This window comes from Enoplosus armatus, chromosome 22 (assembly GCF_043641665.1).
Source record: "Enoplosus armatus isolate fEnoArm2 chromosome 22, fEnoArm2.hap1, whole genome shotgun sequence".
Classification (NCBI taxonomy): Eukaryota; Metazoa; Chordata; class Actinopteri; order Centrarchiformes; family Enoplosidae; genus Enoplosus; species Enoplosus armatus.
This window is the reverse complement of record NC_092201.1, coordinates 16,114,303-16,134,916: the sequence shown is the minus strand read 5'-3', so window position 1 is coordinate 16,134,916 and position 20,614 is coordinate 16,114,303. Positions and strand designations below refer to the sequence as shown.

Sequence of the window (20,614 nt, the reverse complement as noted above, 5' to 3'; positions counted from 1 at the left end):
CTGGTTTGGACGGAATCCTGAGCTTGAGGACGAAGGAATTCTTGCCATCGGCCGCGAAACAGGGAGCGGGTTTTCACCGCAACACCGTCCTGTCTCATTTTCAGTACGACCAGCGTAAAGCTAACCACCCTTAAGCTCAGGACCACTTAAGTTGGGGCCGTTTTCGAGGTTGAGTCGGCTACAAGCTAACCGCGGCGGCCTCGTGTCTTGTCAAGCGTGCGTACCAAAAGTGCGCATCCGAACGCCCACAAGTCAAAAAGTCGGAGAGAACGGAACAGGTCGCCTCTAGACTGGACTTGACGCTGGACTACGTCCTACGAAATGCGCCAGCAAGACAGTCAAAAACACACAAGCAAGTCACCGGTTTTTGTATATATATATCTATATATATATAGATATATATATAGATATATATATAAGTATGAGAAACCAAGAATGGAATGGCGTCAGGAGAAGTGTCGCCGCGATTCGTGTAGTCGGCCGAGGGACCGGCGTCCTCTTCACTCCCTCGTTTAACAAGCTGTAAGGTCAACTTCAGCGGGCGTGTTTCTTTTCTTTCCCTCCCATGACTGCACCTGTGCTGTTTTGTTTTCCTTTCTTGTTTTGTAGAGAGTGGGGGGGGGGGGGGGGGGTTATTTTTTTGAAGGATGCGGTTCTCTAAAAGGTTAAGGTGCCTGCTGTGCCCGTGAATGCCACCATCATTACTTTACTCTGTCTTTGTGCCTCGCCACATTTTCTTTTTCTTTTTTTGTCTTCACATGACAGGCCAGCGGGCTTCAGCTCAGAACACCGCTTGTTTGATTTCTCAAATTGAGCGCATTTTCCCGGGTATTTCGGTCGCCGTCCTTCATTCGGGCGCGTTAAATGGCACAAGCGCCGCACCCTAAGGTTAAGTCTTAAAAGTGGACGTGGAGGCCTTTAGTCCTTAGCTCAAAGATTCCTCTTCACACGAATTAATTTCTGAGGCCTCGCAAAGCAGCAGCGTTCGATTCCTTTGAATCCATCGAGCACTTGATGGGTGGGTGGGTGGGGAGGGTTTGCTTGGAATGCATTGGTTCATTCAGGGCCCCAGATTGAATCCTGTCTCCGCTGCTTGTTATTACAATAGAGCACTCAGCATGCACAAAGGGACTCTCCTGCTCGAGCTTTTAATGGGACTTATAGCTGGAGAATGCGGCACTCAGTCTGTCAGCCCTGCCACTTTACCTTCTTATTCCTTCATCTTTCACACACACACACACACACACACACACACAGCATACCTCTCCATCTCCCTCTTAAGGCTCTACCCTCTTGGCCCCCTTTGATGCTCCTAATCAGGCTCTCCATCACTTTAGAGGGGCCATAGTTGATTACCTGATTGTAATTACATATAAGGAAACTTTGTTTGATGTCTTTTGTGTGTTTCTCCCTCTGGCTTCCTATAACCGCGCCCCCCCCCCCCATACATACACACACACACACACACACACTCTACCCCCCCGACTCCTCCTGTATGAGGCTAGACATACATGCAGCAGCGAGGCGGCCTCAGCGTTACAAGGTGAACTATTCCCCGGCACGTGTTATTATTAATAACTGCCAGAGAGAGGGGGTCACCCAAGACAACTCCTTGAAAAGAACCCCGGGCGAGGCAAGTAGGCCGCAGCTGGGTGTGTTGTAAAACAATACCCCCTTCTCCCCGAGGAGACGCGCTGCTTAAAGCAAGAATAATGCATGGGGGAGAGAGTCGAAAGCCGCGCAGCCACACATTTTTTTTTTTTTTTTTTTTTTTTTTACGGCGGTGAAAAATTAGGATGTCACCACCTGGTGCTTTTAAGCATACCTTTACCACTGAGCCGAAGGTATTAGAATATGAATAACTCCCCCCCCCCCCCGCACCCCTTTGCTTTGTCGTTAAACTTCTGACGGCGGCGTTAAATTCAAGCGGCTGGTGAGTGCAGAGCCACCGGGATGAAAATGGGACAAATGCTAATCACCATTCAAATTATTGGACATCTCTAGTTAATGGAATTCATGGGGTAGAGGGGGGGGGGGGGGGTTATAGCCATTTTAGCTGTGCAGTGACAATACAGCGGATGTGATTAAGCTGTGAAAGCATCGTCTAAACGTCTCCAGTTATGAGTTAATATATGGCAACATGGATATTTGTATTTTTTTTCTTTTTTTGTTTATCAAAGCAGGACAATATTTTTCACCCTGAAATTGCTTTACTGCGCGGCTCATACCAAAATGCAGTGTGTCTTTATTCCCACATGTTCCTGCTTCTTTTAGATATTTCTCTCGACGGGTGGGGGGGGGGGGGCTGTGTGACTACAATTTCTTACCTCTAACCTTTGCACAAGGGTTTCTTTGGGCCTCGCTCAGTTGGCGCGCATCGCAAATCTAGCTTTCAACGCGAATTTGCCCTTCCATCTCTCCAAATGAAATTGGTTTTGGTGGGGTCAACGTTCACCGCGTGGTCTATGTTATGATTTGATCTGATCTGTGCTGAGGAATAGAATGGGGGGTGATTCCCTCCACCATGCAGCTATCAGACCTGTAGCTCTGCATTTCCATGCGTCTGTAGCGGAGACACAGAGAGGCGGTTGTACCTCCTCTGTTTTTGAGGGGGTCCAAATATAAAAACAGCAATCGGTTGAAATAAGCCATTATCAAATCTCAGGATCATTTATACAAGCATAGTGGAGGGGGGGGGGGCAACACAGATATCACTTCTCGCTTCTCGTTAAAAGTTTAAACTGAAATGGAATGTGTTTCTTTGCTTAATAACACCATTATCGTTATTGTTTAACTGTTTTGTTTTTTTTGGGGGGGGGGGGGGGTACATACCATTGACGCAGCTTGTAATGCTTCATCTGCTTAAGGGTTAGTGGTTAGGAATTTGTGCCTAGTTTGATTTGAATGGATCACGCGTCTTGTCACGTCACTACGTCATATTTTGTGATTCTTTTGTGGATAAAACGGCCGATTAATCGGACAAGCGTTATTGTTGTGGTTTGGTTTGCCCGGGATAAAAGAGGTGGTCGCAATTTCAGAAGTGGCACAATTTCAGTAAATCCAAAGATGTGAGTGAACACTAGTAGATAAATAGTTCGAATCGGCGGTCACACCTCCTCCACTCCAGTGCCCAACACCGGAGACCCCCAGGGCTGTGTGTTCAGCCCACTCAGTGTTCGCATTGTACACCCATGACCGCAATCTCCAACATGGGGAGAACTCTGTTTTGAAGTTTGCGGGCTACACTACCGTCACCGGCCGGATTACAAACAGCGATGAGAACTCATATCGGGAGGAAATCAACCATCCTGCGGAGCAGTGCACAGAGAACAACTCTACATCGGTGGAGCTGAGCTGGAACAGGTGAACCGTTTCAGGTTCCTGGGGATCAGCATCACAGAGAACCTGTCATGGACGTCACACATCTCCAACCTTGGTACAGAGAGCTTAGAAACGACTGTGTTTCTCGAGGAGACTTAAGAGGGCAAAATCCCTGTGCCAAGTTCTTGAACTGGAAACATTACAAACTGGTGCGGGATGTGCACGGCCCAGGACCGGGTGATTTAAAACCGCCCAGAACATCATTGGTACCAATTGTCAGAGCATGAGTGATATCGGAGAGGTGAGGCGTCACTCAAAAGACAATACCCACCCCGGCCACCAACTGTTTACCCTGCTGCCATCTGGCAAGTATCCGCTGCCATACCACCAGACTACAGAGCAGCGTCTTTCCTCAGGCTGCGAGACTCCTCAGTTCACTCCACTGCAACTCCACCATGTTTTTGTATGTAGCATGAAGGAACTACCGCTTTCGTTTTGTTGCACAACCCTGTGTTGTATAACGACAAATGAATGAACCTTGAACCTTGAAAAAGTCATCCTGGGTGGCGCAAATTCCAGTGAAGGTCTCTCGGGCTATAGGGCCGCTAGCTGCATGGCTAACTGAGCTAACTAGCTAACAGCAGTTAGCAGTTACTTTCGTGACATGTAAAGCTTTCTGTCCATCAGGAAAACATCGGAAATCACTGAAAGTTGAGGCAGAGTAAAGTTGCGTTTTTGTAGGTTCTGAGGCCCGTGGTTTGACAGTAAATTCATCAAATTCAGGTGGAAAAACAACAACCCGTTTGGTCTTTGCAGACAGAAATGTGCGCGTTCACATTTGCATACAGAGCGGGGGGGGGCGTGAGATCCGATCACAGATGATCACCGGAGACGCATTCCAATGCCAGGTGTGAGCGGACGTACTTGGAGCTGTCCACTTGCGCTCGGATCACCCAGGACGCACGCTAACGGCAGGTGTAAACAGGGCTGTGCTTCTGTGTCTGCCGAGCCTGTTGCCTCCTGCGGGACCGCGGCGGCGGCGACGGCCGGCCCGACACGCCGCCTCAGCTCTGCGTTTCATCAGTGTGCCTTATCTGACTCAGTGGCCCAAACATGTCAACCAGGGTAATGAAAAATTCATCGAGTCAGTTACTTTGCGCAATTGAACACATCCATCATCTCTCTGATGCTTTGTAATATTGTAAATCACGTGAACCCCCCCCCCTCCGACCGAGCAGACATCTTTGTAATGAATATTGACTCGGATTGCGGCGAACTCATTCGAGCGAGTCGAGCCTTTTTGAAACGTCTGAATCCCACCGCGGCCCGCTCTGGTCACGGGGCGCTTAAAAGCGTCGGCGTTACATTTCATTTCCTGGAGGAGTTGATTATTGGTAACTAGATTACCTGCTGACTGCACTCGGGCCACATTCAGCCTCCCTCCACAGTGGCAGCTCATGTGGACTTCTCTCCTCATGCCAAACTATCTGATATCCCCTCTCCTTCCAGATTAACCTTTATGACCCTAATAAACGGTCCATATTGACATCAAAGGGATGGGAAGAAGCTATGCCTTATGGGAAGGGGGAACACAGGCCTGCTGAAAGAGCCTGAGCCCGGCTCCCCTTCACACCGCACAGTAATCGCGCCTGTCCACTCCGAAAATTATGCTCTCTTCTTTGTCTTTTTAATTAAACTCAAGCGAAGTTTGGAGGCTATTTGACCTTTGCTGCCCCCCTCTATATGGGGGAGTGCCGCAGGTCATTTCCATGCATATATTAATGGCTCGCCCTCCTCCCTTTTCCTCTTAGGCAACGATCCACAAGGCTTTACAGATTAAGGCGAGGTTTCCGGTCTCGAGTGTTGCCCCGCGTTTAATCTGCTCTGCGGGAAGGTTCTTTGACGGAGAAGGAAGCGAAATGTTTTTTCGGCTTCGGTCAGAATGGCGTGCCTCACTTTGTGGCGATATCACACTCGTGCGCGCCACATCTGCTTGTTTCAATGTGCCACTGGAGGTGCGGTACGTGGGCGCTCGCGTGAAATGAAACATTCAAATCCAAATGATAGTTTTCGCTATTTCACATTTTCAGTCCCTTCCGAAATGCAGGCAGCGAAAGCTACTTAGGTTATGGGAAGATGGACCACCCCCCCCCCCCCGACCCCAGTTCCACCACACCCCTTGAAGGGTTTGTTTTGGGTTTTTTTTGTTTGTTGACTAGCTGTCAAATCATTAATTCACTCAGAATGTATGACGTGTGTACAATTTGTTTGTTTTGGTGCATGTGTCACTACAGCAAGAACTATGAGAGGAGAATAATAGTAAGATTTAGGCATTTAAGGTAAAACAAAACAAATATATATATATATATATATATATATACATATATAGAATATATATTGTAATCAAGGCCCTGAAATAGATTTAACTGTTCAGTTCCCTTTATTATATTTCACTTAAATTTTATGATTTTTTTAAGATATTTAGTGTAACAAAATATATTTTAAAAACCTTTGAAAACATTAAACACCCACCCCCCCACAAATTCCCTCAATGTCCCAATGCTGAGGAGATGACTGAGCGGCCCTGTTGTGTGTCAGGACAGCATGGGTCTGGGATCTGGACTTGATCTTGGCGCCTCAGTGGTTTTGGTTCCGCAGTTTTAAAGAAGGACATATGTGGCATTAGTCCACACATTGTGTTCATAATCTGGTCCTTTTTTTGTGCATCACCACTGAAGTGCCACTGCGTTGTGATTTGTTGTCATCATGTTCAGTGCGTGCCCCCCCCCCCCCCCTCCCCTCCCCTTTGCCTCACCTGGAACGTACAGCTGGCTGCAGCGCGGCTACACACTTGGCCGCTGCCTCTCTTCTGCAGGCATGCGAGCGCACGATAACAGCCCTGCTGTTTGACACACAGCGATGTGCGGCGCCCCTCCCCTCCTCGGCCCCACAGGCTTTGGCACACATTGGTTTTGTTTTGTTCCAGGGCTATGTGTTTGGGAAGCATCCACAGCTTTCAGCCTGTATGCAATCACACTGTGATAGTCAGTCCAACAAAAAAAAAAAAAAAAAAAAAATCCCCCTCACCTCTGGAAAAGTTTGAGTGTGGTGGAGGGCAAGGTGGAGCTCATCTCATGCCCGAGAGGGAAGACAACCCCCTCTCCCTGTGAACCCGCACTTCTCTCTCTCTCTCTCTCTCTCTCTGCTTTTAACTATTGATGCTAAATCGCTCCAAGTGACAAAAGCAGATGTGTTATGGCGGGCCGGATCAAATGCGGCCATGCATGATTAATGTGGCCTGCTGGAGCAGATGAAGCCAGGCGAGGGTTGACGCCCGACAATGAGGAGGACTGAGTGAGCAGATGGAGCTGAGGAGGGGAGCGATGCAGGGAGGTCAGAAAGGACAAAGAGAGGGAGATAGAGCACCTGTTAGTCAAACGCTGCCCCCTCTAGTGCGACCTTTAACCTGAGCTTAGTGAAGATCCAGCCAGATCTCGGGACGACGGGGGGGGGGGGGGGGGGGGGGGCTGCTGCAGGTTTCCCGAGAGCTCCCTCTCAGTGTCGTCTGGTCAGGGATCAGTACTTCCACACACACACTCGCCAGCGATTGCTGGAGGCTGAAGCCTCAAAAGGACCTGGGTCAGCTTGAACTCTGGACACGTCCACAATATAAAAGCAGATGAAGCGCTGAGAAGTGGTCTGACGGGGACAAGAAGCGCGAACAGTCGGGCGGGCCGGATCCTCGCGGGAGCTCATCTGATTGGAAAGGAGGAGATCCCCAGATCCACTTCCTGCTTCTGCCGTTGAGCTACTTACTGTAGGTTCACACACACACACACACAGTCACAGTCGTCCTCTGACCATCGGAGGACCCACGTTTCCGGATGTCAGCAATCGGCGAGGAGAGCGCTGAATGCGGGATGTTAACCTGGAGCACTTTTACATTGCGGTATTGCCACTTTTACCTTAAAAGAGAATATGAATACCTTCTTCCGCCGCTGTACCCTGCTAGCTTCTGGCGGGGGAAAAATGCTCGTTCAGATTTTTGCAGTCGCCCCGCAGCCTGGCCCCCGTGGTCACAGGTGGTGTTTCACATTAAGGAGGTATAATTGTTTATGTGTGTATGTGAGATGGGAGTCGAGAACGCTGTTGCCCGAGCTCAGACCGTCCACCAATTAGTGTGATGACGTGTGTGGACGCGGCGGTGTGTGTGTGTGTGTGTGTGTGTGTGTGTGTGTGGGGACGTGGATGTGGTGGGCTTCTTCTTCTGTGCCACCCCATGGTTAATGAGGCCTTCACGGAGATGAAGTTGGGGGGTGAGGGAGAGGAGGACGCGGAGTTCCTGGCCAGGGAGACTGGAGCTGACTGCAGCCGTGAGGAAAAGTGTGAGGGGAGGAGAGGGGGGGGGGGGGGGGGGGGGGGCATGGGCTGCACGGTGGAAAACAGGATTTAAAAATGCTGATTGGTTGGTGTCAGCCCCACTTACAGGCGTTATTTGGATGGTATGGGCAGAGCTGTGAGGCCTGCCCTGAACCCCTGAGCGACTTCTCAATTAGTGGGCGGCCTAGCGGAACCCCCCCCCCCCCCCCACCTTCCTCCTCCTCAGCACAGAATCTCTTGCCAGCTAGATCTCTCCAGCGATCACTGCTGGCAAGACATTGTGTGCTGACGCGGTGAGAACATGCGGCGATAGAATCCCTCTGCGGACCATCGTGTTGGGGGGCACCGGGGGAGATCTTATCGGGCTCTTGTTTTTGTTTTTCACAGTGCAAAGGCGAACATGATATCAGGCTTTTGCCCGGCTTGCATAACCAAGCTGAGCCCAGTCGTGGTCGCCGTGCCCCGCCTCGTGTAAAATGAGATGTAAATGCGTCAAATTTAACAGCCTGATTTATTCATGAGGAAGCCATAAGAAAGGGGAGGGGACGGGGGGGGGGGGGGGGGGGGTTGTGATGCTAATGCTAGATACTGCTTTTACCCTTGGCCAAGGCACACCGACACACCGACACACAAGCCGCTCAGCAAAAGGACTTCATTAAGTTACCTGACAGCGTCGGCACATCTAGCCCCGCATCGCCGTGGTCCGCGCTGGCTCATGCAAGAGCTGTCTGCTGCGACAGACGGTGCCAAACGCACGTTTTCAGACCTGAGAGCAGTATTAGCTTAAACTGTTTTCAAGGCATCATCTCATGTTGTCTCTCGTCCAGGATGTTTGGACCCTAAAAATCCATACAAATCCATACGTAGATGATTGAAAAAGACGTCCAATCTATAATTGGGTTTTGGGGGGTATAAAAGAATCAGTGTGTTGAGTGAGTTCATGCCGTGTCATGTTCACATAGATATGAATTTTTAACATTAAAGAATATGAAAATGAAGACAAGATAAAAACTGCAGTAATCACATTTTTTTTTATGGAAGCCTAAAGGGGACTACATTAAAACGATAACGTGAAAATGAAAATGTAACTCTACAATAGCATTAGTCATTTTCCAAATATGCATGTATTCTTTTATTCAGTTTATTTATGCGACCACATCGAAAGGTAAATGGAAAAGCCGTTTGGCATGGTGCAGCGCTGTACGGTGGACAGTATTCAAACACCAATTCAAATTTGAAAGAGAAAATGCGATACAATCAAGCTGACCCGGTGAACGATTAGTCAATCAGCCAATCAGCTGATGAATCAATTGTCAAAAAGAAATGAATCAGCGACTTGATTAATAGTTTGAATCATTTCTCGTGCTGAAATGCCAAAACATTTTATGGGATCCGGTCATCAAATGCAATCGGAAACAGTTGAAACTTTGCTTTACCGCCACCGACGACAAGAGAAAAATGCTGCTCAAACATTAATGCATGAGTAATAATAATCTAATAGTATCATTCGTCATTATCGTCATCATATACACTCACAGGGGCCATTTCTCTGCATTGAGTCGCTGTGGGGGACTGATAAAACCTTTTACTTCAGTAATATTTTCCACTTCCTTTCCCCTCGAGTAAAGAACCTGAACATGTCCTCCACCACTGGAATATTTGAGATCACAATGTGAGCAGCCTCGAGATAACGCGAGCGCTTGACAAGGAACACATCCAGATAGAAATCAGGTCGGAGATTGGGGGGGGTCAGACACAACGCGAGGATGCTTTCGAAGCGCGACGCAGGACGATGTTGAGTGCAAGAACCAAAGGCCAAATATCGGCAGCGGTATCGGGCCTTTTGAGAGCTCGTGTCAGCACAGCGCTTGTTTCAAACTTCGCTCACGCAAGGTCCCTGTGGTCTGACAAGTGGTCTTAATGATGGTTTAGTCATGCCTACTTGCCCGTGATGCAGCAGCCACCCCCACCCCCACCCCAGTTGCTCCCAACACAAACAGTCAGAGGTTGCTCTACATTAGCGCCATTAATATAATTGGCTGCACTCGGGGCCCATTCATTATCAAGGTCTCCTTTTTTGTTCCTGGCTTCATTTTCACACCTTTGCCTTATCACCACGTTTTCTCCCCCGCCCCCCCCCCCCCCCCCCCCCCCCCCCCCCCCCCAAATTATAAAGAACGATTATACCCCAGCAAATGTAGGTGTCCCCGTACATAATGCCTCACTGCGACGCCCACATGCACTCAGTCGTAAAGCAGGGATGCTTTTGATAGTTTCACATGTGCGCATTGGAAAAATGGATGGAGAGTTCGCCTGCTTTCATTATTAGGCAAGTGAATTACGCCTAAGTGACGTCACGGTGTCGGAGACTAAATGGGTTTCAGGCCTACAGTGCCCCCTAACTGTCCAGCCACCCTCATCCAGACGAGAGAAGAGAGGATTTATTAAAAAAAAAAAAAAAGAAATAAAAATGCAGCCATGCTAGCGCCACCGCCTTCGGTTATTCCTACGCACTCATAGCAATCAGCTTTTAGCACTTTGATCTCATAGGTGGAGGTTGTTGGGACCAGTACACAGCCTGAAATGGGGCACACTACTCAGTGCTGGGGGGGGGGCTAATCCCTCTGCATTGTTACAGCAGCATGCATACAGGATAGTGCAAAAGCAAGAGACATGAGTAAGAAAAATCAAGACATAATGAATAAAAACAAGACCCAAAAACTATAAGAGCAGTTATTGCCGTGAAAAGCATTGTTACCAATTTCACGTTGTGGGTCGATATCATTGTATGTAAATGCAGGAAATACCATGATTTCAGTCACCAAATTCCCGCCGAAAAACACTACCCAGTTGCCGTCTGAGGTTTCTCACCGACGTTGACCTTTTTTTCTTTTCTTTTTTTTTTTTTTTGCCCGCCAAGCAGATCGTTTCCCCCGAGATTTCCTCTGATACGTAGCAGACAGGGTAACAAAACATATTCCTGCTTACAGCTTGCGACAGTTTGGCGCGGAGGCACCCGCGTCGCCGTTTCACCTGTGACGCTCCACACCCTCCAGATGCTGATTTAGGGGTAATAAGAAGACGCCTCGGCTGTGGTCGTTCGGGAGCGGAATTGTTCAGCTGCGCTTGCATCCGCTTTCTGTCAAAGATGTTTTCTAGAGACAATGATTTAATTGTTGAAAGTGAACCAGAGCTGACATTTGATTTGGCCACAACAGGAAGTTGCTGGTTGTGTGTGTGTGTGTGTGTGTGTGTTTTTTCCACTGAACACATCACTTGTTTTTATAATTTAGGAATCAATTTGTCATATTTTTCCGTGTCTCTTATCGGTGCAAATGGCAGGCGATGTGAAACACTGCAAAAACTGCGGGCGCGCGCTCGCCTCTGCGGGCTACACCTCGGTTTTGCGGCTTAACGAGATGGCGCATAGATGTTAAAAGCTCTGAAAGCACCCTGTAATTGTTGTGTTGTGCTTAGCAAAGCTTGGCCGCCATTAACCTCCCAACACCGCGATTCACTTCACACGTCTGGCAATTACCTCGCCAATAACGCCCGCGCTCTCAAAATAGTGAAGTTCCTGTAATTAAATTGGACTTTTTTCCACGTGTGATCTGAAAATGCGGGGAGGTCAAACTGGGTGCAGATAATCGCGAGGGAGTCTGAAAGGTGGGGGTGGGTCGCGCACGCTGAAGAGCCTGCTTCCATCGGGCGCTTAATTGTTCCTGATGAGAGGGGTCGCACTTCCTTAAGTAGAGGTCGAGAGTGGGGTGCCTTTGTTTTGCTTCCCCCCCCCCCCCCCCCCGAACAGCACAGAGGCATGCCATTTGATGGGGGAAATGACAATACCATTCAGCCTGCGCTTGAAACACAGCCTGTGTGATTTGGTTGGATTCTTGCCCAATCCTAACTTTGCCATTTCTAATAACCAAATAAAGCGACTCTACCGTTAATAAACAGCTGAAAGCTACTCAAGGTGAAAACAGTTCGGTACCCTGCACTTTCTGCCCAAAGGCATCGGCCGTATGCTCCTTGTGAACGGGATGCGGTTTTGCTAGAAACCACAATGTTTCAGGGTGCACTTCTTCAGTTGGAATCAACGGACGTGGGGCTGAGAGCCACAGACAGACAGGGTAGGGAGGCAGGGGGAACATTTTTTTTTTTTTTTTTTTTTTGGACCGTCCCCTCCAGTTGAGATTAGCTAAATTAGCTGTGAAGAGCAATGACTCGTGGGACTGTGCATGTTTGGTGAAGATAATTGCAGGGCTGGTGTGCCACAGCCTGGCACCCAGTTTGGGACTGCAGGTGGGTTGGCATAGGGAAGTGCCTATCGAGCCGCACATCTGGTTGCTGCGGGGCTCAGAATCTTTCATTATGCCCGCCTCAAAATGGGCCCAAAATACAGCACTGCCAAAAAAACGGTGCTGAAAAGCCTTTTCCTGGTTAGTTTGTTTGGAGTACACTTTTTTATTTTTATCTTATTTAAAAAAAAAAAAAGAATTGTTTCTTGTTTAAGGACAGAGGAGCTTGGGTAAATCTTGACCAGGAATGGTGTGATGTTAGGGGTTAAAGGTCCCATAATGGGTTACGGTTGCAAAGATTCGTTGATGCGCTCACTTTGGATAAAGCTAACATTTGGTGATGGTCACCCCGGTAGCTTAATCTCTCCTTCTCCTCACAGTTTTTCCGGCGACGCGCGATGCGGGAACGGCGAGTTCTGTTTTTTTCCGAGGAGCTAATTAGGCAGCACTCTGCGGCCGCTCTCCAGGCTGACGCCCTCGCGGAATGTTCCTCCCTGTACAGTCGGCAGTCTCTCAGGAAGACGGGCCCATAATTCATCATTAGGATATCAGAGTCCAGGTGCAGATGAGAACTGATAGAGCCGGCAGCCAGGCAAGTCGGGGCACTCAAGGAGGAAAATCTTATCCCAGGGACAATTCCCAGGTCATGGCCGTGGTAATTGAAATAATTCTGAACCCTTAGAGTTGTTTAATCGCCGGCAACCACACATGCAGGCTGGACAAAATTGAGGAACGCGCAAGCCTAATTGCATTTGCCACCCTTAACTGCCAGCCCCCCCACCCCCCCCACCCCAACCGCCGCAGTTCACGATTTCTGTTCCCCTGCTCACGTCAAAGATTTTCTCGAGATGAGGCGTTGATGGGATCGAGCCGTCTCAAGCGCTCCTTGTCCCCCCTTTATGGACAAGGCTGGTGGTTGCCCTTCCAAGCCTGTCCTCATCGTGATTAAATTCCGAGCGGGACGCCGGCGTGGGGGCCCCAGCCAGGGTGGATCATCAAATGGACAAAGCACGGTCCCATTAAAAAAAAAAAAAAAAGCCTATGTTGAGATGCAACAAATCATTTGTCTGTTATTAACCCTGAGCCTGTAATTATGCAGATTGCCATAGATTTTCCCTGGGTGCCTGGAAGTGAGATCCAGGGGTTGTTCTCAGCATGGCAGGCGGACGAGGGAATGGTCGTGCATTACTGAACTTGCCACATTCATCATGTTGACTGATGGCACAGGGAGTTAGTCCCCGGGTCCCGGTGGTTAATGTAGTGGGTAATTAACTGTCATTTGCCTAGTAATAGGCCGATGATCAATGGTTTGTGAGGAAACAAATTCTAATCCGGCAGCTGATGAATGCACGCCGAGGCCGGAGCAATTGAAGCGGTGGGAGGGATGGGGAAGAGATGGAGGTTGGCGGGGGTGGTGGGGGGGGGTGGACGAGGAGAGCAAGGCCGCCACCAGAATTTCAAATGGCGAATGGAGGCGCTGGTGCCGTCGGAGCAAAGCTTCATTTGTTGCCCTGGCTGGAATACCCAGTCAGGTGAATGACGGGGGCGTGGGTGTGAGGGGGGGGGGGTTGATCGATCCTCTTGACCAAAGTTTGTTCAATAAGCAGCAATTCGTTTTAAAAGGCCGGTTCACCCAAATTACAAAAAAAAGATAGCGTTTGGGTTTTGTCCGATAAGCTTTGCGAGATCTCTGCCTCGGCCCCCGGCGCGACGGAGGCGCGTGGAATTTAGTTGGTGGCGCCCACAGAATACACAAAAAAAAGGGGTTGTGATTATTTACCTTTGGTACAAAACAGTGCCCGTTGGAAACAGTTCCAATTTTTCAACAGTTGCCCGGAAAGCAGGAGCCTGTTGGGGAGTACAGTATCGCATGTCCCAGCCCGAATAAGCGCATGTGTGCGGCAGCTACAACCAAAGCTTTACAACAGTGGCGGGGGAGGGGGTGTGCCAATGTTTCTATTTGAATAATGGGGGGGGGGGGGGGGGGGTGTGAAAGCCTATGAAATTTCACCCTGGATGCTCTTGGCACCTGTTCCTCTTTGCCGATCGAGCCGTGGTCAGGAAGTTGATCGGGTTTGCGATTCGGTCGCTGACTGCCGGATGTTTTGGTTTATCCGTAGCCGCGTGTTTGTGTGTCTGGAAATATGAGATATTGATAGTGTGATAGTATAAAATTGCGCGTCTATATTCTGGGATCAGGCTTTGTAAAAATCACTTCGACCTCTGATGTGTTTGCCTTTGTACATTATCTATGGCTCCATGTATATATTCCAGGATAATGCAGTTATTTCCTACACCTCAGTAACCGTGGGGGGGGGCGGGGGGGGGGGGGGGTTCACTGGGCTAAAGCCTTGCGGAATCATTTAATTGGTGCCTGTTTTTCTTTCATCAAAAAGGGGGGTACCACTGAAACAAGGTATGGGGGGCACCGGCCGCCTCTATTCTCTTTCAAATTCAGATTGGAGCAGAGCATGAATTCTAATTCTCATGTTGTAGCGTCAACCTCTTCAAATATCCATGCTGGCCGGTCAGCCATGGATATGAAGTGCGTGTCAAGCCCACTGTTCTACATATGTTATTCTGTTTTCTTTTTGTCAGCAGACCCCCCTAGTTAGCTTTCCAGATATGGCTGACAGCTGTACTGTTGTCAGCCTGAGAGCGATGCATGAGAGATGTATATATTTATTTATTAATTAGAATCCACTGAAAGCATTGAGTCCCAGCCCCCCGTCCCCCCCGTCCCCCCCGGGGTCCTGCGCACAAGGCCTCCAAACCGCCATCCTCTGATTGTTGTCGGAGCCCCGCGCGTTTGAATTCATTATGCAACCAAACCGCGCTTAATTTGGCCCCTCCCTCGAGAGCCATTAGCGTCTGTGGCATCAAAACTGGCGGAGCGGTGAGGGGTGAGTGGCAGGTACGCCTCCGTCCGCGCTCCCTTCCCCCGCCGGGGGGGGGGGGGGCGAGCCCAGGCCTCCCACGTGCGCTGCACTCTTGAAGAGCGTTGCCTTTTCCCGCCAACACAAGGGGCGCGGCCGGCCACGGATGCAGTTTTTGGGGGTAAATCTCATCAGCAGCTCCCGCTTCTTTAAGCCAGCTTGTCGGAGACACCGAAAGAGATTGATTCGATCTCAGTAAGATGCATGCGTGTAGCGGCTTGAAGTCCACCAAAGGCCCTTTTTTTTTGTCTTTCGGTGGGTAATACAGCTCCCTCTGTAAGAAACCCAGTCGAGTTCATGCGCTTCCTTCTGCAACTTTCAGTTCACGACTTCCGAAGCGTCATCGGAAGCCACGCCGACACTCATTTCAGCGGTTCAGAATGCACATCTCGGACCAGCTGTGCGAGCTTTCGCAGTGTTCAAACTTTTTTTTAACTGTTACCCGCCTCACCTCAGCAACAACCAGCCAACCTCGGAGGAAAAGAAAGCATCGGGGCTCCTTCATTGATCCGGACGTTCGCCGGCACGAGGACTCCTCCCTCCCCCCAGAGTCTCAAGCAAAGTAGTGTGACGGCCGTTTCCAACACCGTTTTGATTCGAGCTGACAGGCAGAGAGCTTAAAACCTCGCCTTTTTTTTTTTTTTTTTCTTTTTTACACAAATACCTTCCATCATTTATGAACCAGAGCCTTGAGTGCATGCTACCTGAGAATGACTCAGGTCCCTGGAAGACAGGGACAACATGCGACCCTTTTGTCGAGAGATGCCGTACAAAGTGCTGCGCTCAAACACTCATGCTCATTACTGTCATTAGTCTTATTATTAGTAGTGGTATTTTTAGAATTACTCGGCTTTGGAAGAAGAGAAGTCATCGTTTCATCTGTTTTCACGTGCGGGCCTTCCGGCAGAACCAGGCGAATGTTCGCAAATGCGTCTAAATTTAGATTGCTCAAAGGAAAAGGCACAATCCTTTTAATTAAGCCGGCGCTAATCCGCCGAGTTGGCCCTCTTTTTGTGTTCGCCCGTTCTACCCATGTTGCGGGAGATATCCTTCATTGTCTCAAGGTGTGTTTTGACAGTGGATCTTAATTCTGTAGGTATTCATGAGGGCGCAATCTGTCTGCTTCCTTTGCCTCTGGGAAACATACTTTCTGAAGGTTAATAAACAACCCTGCATATCCCAAGCCCCGAGATCATTTATCAGATTGCGATCTCTTACAGGCTCGGAGAGTGGCGTGCCGTTTTATCATTTTAACGACAGCTAAAAGTGCCTCAAGAAGTCCGCCTAATAGGTTATTTTGTTATATGATTTCGTTATCAGATTTTTTTTTTTTTTCCCCCTTCCCTTGCCACTCTAGTCTAGGTCGCTGTGTAGCAGCGGCCCTGAATCCCTAATGAATACTCACGTTAATGTCCCCAAAGCAAGAAATAATAGGGTCCTCCCTGGGCGATAGCGCTACCCATGTCCCATTTATGTCTATGGCACAAGCTGTGGCCCTGCTATTTTTTAACTGTGCCACCGTGGCCCGGCTCTGTCCAACCTACTTTTGCGACCGATTCAGAGTGGGCAGCTCGTGTTTATCACAGTCTCTCTCTCTCTCTCTCTCTCTCTCTCTGAACGCCCTCACCCTCATCCTCAAAATGAGGATCCATTCATCCATCTATTGGGTCATAAGGAATAAATAAACGAATACGCTGTGCTTCGTTGCCATTCCGCCTTCACTTTGAAAGTCGTCCCTTGCGGTCTGAAACGGTTGGAGTATTTTCTGGTGATGTGAAGTTGATTACCGTCCTAACCGGAGTCCAGGTGAGAATTCATGCCTGTATACCCGCAGGTCTGGGAGGACATACAGCACAGGACGTGTAAATTAAGAGTTCCTGCTAGTCAGACGTAGGGTTAGCAGTCTTCCCCTGGCTCCGGTCCTTGCGCTAAGCGAAGCCAGACACCTCCCAGAGTTACTGTTGTGTTGGGCGGTGGGGGGGTATTACTTCCATCATGACTCTTCTTTGTGTGTGTGTGTGTGTGTGTGTGTGTGTGTGTGTGTGGCTCAGGTTGTTTGGTGTAACGGGGAACTGCGCGGCCTGCAGCAAGCTAATTCCGGCCTTCGAGATGGTCATGAGGGCCAAGGAGAACGTCTACCACCTGGACTGCTTCGCGTGCCAGCTCTGCAATCAGAGGTGAGTGGATCGGGCCGACCCCCCCTCCTCCTCGCTCCCTTTTCCCCATACCCGATGCAGCCCCCCCCCCCCCGATGGCCGGTCGGGTTTGCGGCCTAGTGAATCCCAAGTGTTGCTGTGCAGTTCCGTGCCCACACATATGCTCCCCATCAGCCGTCATTACCGGGGCCTCCACCTGGCGTCCCTGTAGACAGGTCGTGGTCAAGGATTTGCCTTACTGTCTACAAATAGTCGTTGCTGTTGTCTGTGTGTGCACATAGTAGTTTCATCTTGATGTTCACCTTGTCCTTGTTTTAGCAGTGGCAAAACCGGAGTGAAACCCCTTGCATGCGCGCACATACCTGGCCGATAAAGCAGATTCTGACTCTGACCTGGTTGCACACAATTAGCGCTCGGTTATTGTCTTGCCACCTCAGCCGGCTGCACCAGACAGCCTCCCCTAATGGAAGAAGTCAGCTAATCTTCATTAGCCAGACCCAGGCAGGCCAACTCTGCTCTCCCACATTAAAACCCATTTAAGCGCGGGCAAATCTTTCTTTTTACATTAGGCTGGCTGATGAACTGTTGAATAAAATCGCCGTCAGTGTGTTCCACGCGGCCTGCCGTGGCCGTTCAGATGCCCATCACAATTTCACAGAGGCCTGGCCAAGATTTATGGCGTTGGCACCGGCTTTAATTGAAGCTGTTCCTCAGCCCCGACTTTTTGTTTTTTTTTCCATTTTCTTTACATCGGTGGGGCTGTCGGGGTGAGAGATACCTGTGCAGCAATTTAAACAGAATGTAAAGGACCACTCTTGCCATTAGTTCACATGCTAAAAGGAAGAGACTGCCCAAAAATAGTAGTTGAAATGAGTTATGAAATGACAGGTAGGTAAACTTTGAAGTTCAAACTCTGATGCAGAAATGATTATTGTTGCTTTGCCTGTTCCCTCTGCAAACATGAGGCCACAGCCAAGTCCGCCCGCTAGTTTGATGCCACAGGGATACGATTTGATCCCTGAAACTCATATATCTGACATTTGTGGCGCGATGAATCGACGTCTGCCCGTTCAGAGCGGCTTTAGCGCCTTTTCAGTGACGACTGCCGCGTCGGTGAGTCGATCTAGTCGCAAAACATTTATATCTCGGATTAATAGAACAACCTTTTTTTTTTGCAAATTTCCTCAGCCTTCAGTCTGAGATCTGTCGGGGGCGATCACACTTAAGATTCCCTGAATAGTTTCTCAGCAGCCGGGCCTGGAAATGGGCTCCTTTTTCTTTGTCTGGCATACAGATCTGCCCGCCGTGTTCATCTACACCAGCTCTGTCTCTTGTTTTCCAACCTCAAACAAACATGAAAGCCCCCCCCCCCCCCCCCCCCCCACCATCAACCCCCCCTCCTTCCCCCCACAGGTCCTTCAATAAAGCAATCTAATCCATCTCACAAATGGCCCGAAGATTTCTCTGCGGAACGTCGTCATGAAAATGTGGAATCTGATAAACAGAGCAGGCGATTGCGAGGTCAGCAGGGGTCACGCGGTGTAATTATCCGGCGCTCCTGCAGGTCAGCCGCGGCCTGTGTTGTCGTTTGAAGGTTGAATTGCTACAATCAAGTATGAACATGCGGCCACCCCCCCCCCCCCACACACACACACACACACACGTACTCGCTCATGCATCCATCCACACCATCAGTCGCTTTGTGGGTACTTCCACCCTACTGTGTCCCACAGAGCGAGGGCAGGGAAGTCGAAGCCGGTGATTATTCTGATTCCATCAGGGGCTCGCTGCAGGACTCTTAATGGTCATTGCCGTGCTAAGCCATCAAGGGCTCCTGCTTTAAGTTAAAGGCCAGTTAGCGCGGGGGGGGGGGGGCGAGACAGAAAGACTGGCCCCGTTTTGCTGAGAGTGGACGTGTCGCCGCCATCAACGGCTTCCTTGTTCTTCCTTGTCATCACCGCCATCGAATTGGCGGCAATTCTCTTGCATTGCGACGCGTCGAGAGCCGAACCTGCTTGAGGAATAAAATAAATGGAAAAGCCTCACCAGTTATCTTACATGTGTATCTGCCAGAGAGCGAAAAGCTCCCCCCCCCCCCTTTCTTTGCTCTGTGCGTGACTTTGAAATGGTATCAAGCTGGGGGGAGTGAATAGCTCCTGTCCCTGGTCTATCAGTGAAAATATAGGATCCCACATTGGCTCTGATTGCTCATGTCTGCACCCTTACTCTGTTAAACTGGACATAAATCTACCGTCGTGACCTTCCCACCAGCCAGACCTGTTATTTTCCCTACCTGAGCTGTGGGAGGGGGGGGGAAGGAAGCACCACCGTGGTCTTAGAGCCAAAGGGATATGGGGCTGGTTCTGAGGCAAGTGTGTGTGTGTGTGTGTGTGTGTGTTGGGAATAAGGATGGAGATATGAGACTCCATCCAGCAAGCAGTTAGCCACAGATCAGCCCTGGGGGACAGCTAATCGATGGGGGCTGTCGTCCAGCCTCATCATCTAGCCAGTGCTGGCCCAATTTCCCCCTGATGAGCTGGAGGCCACAGTCTAGGGAGGCTGGAGGAAGGTTAGAGTAGAGGGGAGCAGGATGGGTGACAGCGCAGGGGGGAAGGTCAGCGCTGATAAGGGAGGACGCTCCACACTGGAGCGTTGGAAGGAGAAGACTGACACCAATTGGGTTCAGCCGCGGCTAAGCCCAGCCACCGGCGCCTTGTATGTCACCAGCTTGCCTTGTTAGACAGCGGCCTAATAGCCAATAAAGGACACAGTTGTCACGTCGTGTATGATTGGTGTTGAGAACTCAGAACCTGTGCAGCCAGCCCCACTAGAGAACACAATTTTAACCTAAAGAAAAACTTTATACAAATGAACGTCAGTTTCTATCCGCTCATGGAGATGACAGAATAGCGTTTCAGCCAACAGCCAGTTCATACATTTTGTCGACGTTCTGAAGATGCTATCCGATTTTTACGTTTCATACTTTTTGCGCTCTTTACGCGTGTCCTATTAAATTGGGACAGTGCGCACACAGCCAACACGAGGGCCCCTCCGCCGGTGAAGGCGCTTCCGTGGCATTCTAGGGAGGGAGGCCCAGTAGGCTGCCCTCCATTCGCGGCGACGTTGTTTGATTAACAATTGATTTTATTTTTTTTTTTTTTCCGGCGGCGCACCATCGCGGACGGAGAAAAAAAAAAAACGCCGCTGCATCAGGACGCTCGGCGCCGAAGACGGAGGCGGGGCTAAAACGACGTCCAGATGTGAAATGATATTCGCCGCATCGCACTCCCCAAAGTAAAAAAAAAACAACTCATCCTCAGCGTGTCCTTGTGCTGCTGCTGTCTGATTGCCCAGCAGCCATCTGTCAGGGAAGATTTACAACACGCTGTTACAATTAAGCATCAGTGTCATCGGGCCAAGTGTCTCTGAACCTGTGTGCATCCTAACAGTAATTAGATTTGCTGCAGTTGAGACTATTTTCTCCCTTTGACAATCTCCCCCGTTTCTTTCGTTTGAGTGGAAA

General features: G+C 49.6%; 1 protein-coding gene across 1 annotated transcript in view; it reads left to right on the top strand.

Annotated features, from left to right (window-relative positions):
• Nucleotides 1-20,614, top strand: part of lmo3 (LIM domain only 3) — a 28,736-nt gene that overhangs the window by 5,032 nt on the left and 3,090 nt on the right. Inside the window, exon 3 of the mRNA XM_070928935.1 lies at nucleotides 16,987-17,112. Within this exon, the coding sequence (XP_070785036.1) occupies nucleotides 16,987-17,112 (126 nt within the window). The remainder of the gene's footprint in view (nucleotides 1-16,986; nucleotides 17,113-20,614) is intronic.